Raw genomic sequence first — 1,975 nt, 5'->3', positions numbered from 1 at the left:
CCCCCCCCCCCCCGCCCTTCCCCACCAAACTTCCTTTCAGTTTGCCTTTGCTTCTTCCTGTCCTTTTGCCTTTTATAAGCCTTTTGGAGAGTCTGTCCCCATTTTTCCCTAACTATGAAGTGATTTTTTTTTCTTTTGAACTGCATTTGTGCCGCTTTCCCAGCTCTGTCCTGTGTGCATAATAAAAATTTTCAAAGGTGCTTACTCTTTTCGCCTTCCCAGTTTTATGTGCAGCTAGTACTGAAAGGTTGTTTGGCCTGACAAGAAAATGCTGTTGCCTCATCATTGGTCTGTAATTGCTGAACTTAGATCTACAGCATGTCAGAGGAAACCTGTCGCTGCAGAAGTTTTTAACAAAACAAGGACAAATAAAGATCCTTGTGCCAATATGGGTTCAGTTCTTTTTTGCCATCTCTTTTAAAATATGAATGAGAATAAAAGTACATTAAGTTGTGTGGTTGAAAGCTTTGTTGCATTCAGTGATGAACTGTTAGTTCTCCCTGCAGGTTCCCACAGTCCTCAGTCTTGCTAGGTTTTAGAACTGGGCTGGCCAACTTCTAAGGCCTGGGGATCCTGTGCCACATGGGCTGTGTCAAGTGTGCTCCCCACTAGTATACAACGCACTGTTCCCCACTGGTGTACACACCTCTCCCCTGATGTACCACACAAGCTTGCAGATGCAATTTTGCTACCCCCCCATCTCACCCCAACACACTCATAGGCACCCCCCTACCACCACTGCTCCAAGTACCCCTACACATTGCTGCCCCATGGGGGTATGATCTCCTCCCAGCGCATGGCCTGGATTCACTTCCAGCTTCCCATGCTGCCCCACCCCTGGAGGCAGAGTTGGGAAGTGGCAGCTGCAAGGAGTGAGGGGATGTCTGGAGATTTTGGCTGCTGTTGGGGAAGCAGCAACCAGGTGAAAACCCTGGGGGGGGGGGGCACAGTTTTAACCCCTTGCAGGCCCCCTTGCAGATCACGTAAAAGACAGTTGGACAGCCCTGTTCTAGAAAATGGCAGTTTCCAGGTTGCTTATGTGTGTAGTTTACCTACAGAATCTGTTCTGACTTGAATCTTTTTTTTCTGCGTTAGCATGTTTGATGTTGGAGGGCAAAGAGATGAACGCCGGAAATGGATCCAGTGTTTTAATGGTAAGATTGGAATTTACTTTCTTCTATAACGTGAAAAATGAAAGTTAACTGGAAGCTTGTAATGTAAATTCTAGGTGCTCCCAGCACGTGAGATGCAACTCCCTTCCCATTTAGTTGCTTGGAATTGTAGTGTGCCTCTCAATCGCCAGGCTGGCGGGAATCTGTGCTGCCGTGCAATCTTCTCTAACTGTTGAGAACACCTTGAGTGAGTGTTTGGGTGGGAAGGACGTCAAGCTAGGTACATACAGTAAAATAGTTTTTTTTATCTGCCTCAGGCTTCCTGCTGTTCTTTAATCACTATATTTTCTCACCTACAACACACCCTGGAATATAATGCACACCTTGTTTTTTTTTAAAGGCAGAATGAATAAAAAAAGATCTTTCCTTGTAGTAACTGCACAGCAGCAGCTAGGGAGCAGTCTGCTCACTGTTCTGCTCCTGGAGTGGTGTGTAGATTTTACTTTCACTTTTGGCAAAAACCGTTCTTACCACATTTTCTCAGATATAATGTGCACAGCAATTTCCAGCAGCTGTTTTTTTTGATGGGAAGTGTGTGTTGTATGCAAGGAAATAAGGTAGTTTTCCTTGTGATTTGCAATGTGACTCTTCATTTCCAAACTCTGTTCTGTCTTCTCAAACAAAGGCTACACGTTTATATGAATATGTCCACCAGAAATACAGGTGAGCAACTTAGTAAAAATTAGAAAGGCATGTTATGTTGCAAAATGGAAGCCAAATTGCTGACTCGATAGATGCCACTCTTCCTAGTTAGCGCTAAGGCCAGTATGGTAGTAACGGACATTTATGGACGGAGATGTCAT

At 44.8% G+C, this 1,975-nt stretch overlaps 1 protein-coding gene across 1 annotated transcript in view; it reads left to right on the top strand.

Annotated features, from left to right (window-relative positions):
• The window catches only part of GNAS (GNAS complex locus), a 124,604-nt gene that overhangs the window by 106,473 nt on the left and 16,156 nt on the right, over positions 1–1,975 (top strand). The window contains exon 8 of the mRNA XM_019509761.1: positions 1,096–1,154. Within this exon, the coding sequence (XP_019365306.1) occupies positions 1,096–1,154 (59 nt within the window). The remainder of the gene's footprint in view (positions 1–1,095; positions 1,155–1,975) is intronic.

The sequence above is a fragment of the Gavialis gangeticus genome, unplaced genomic scaffold (genome assembly GCF_001723915.1).
Source record: "Gavialis gangeticus isolate Ggan-Ray unplaced genomic scaffold, GavGan_comp1, whole genome shotgun sequence".
Lineage (NCBI taxonomy): Eukaryota > Metazoa > Chordata > Crocodylia > Gavialidae > Gavialis > Gavialis gangeticus.
The sequence above is the reverse complement of the archived record's forward strand: the minus strand, read 5'-3'. Positions and strand labels throughout refer to the sequence as shown.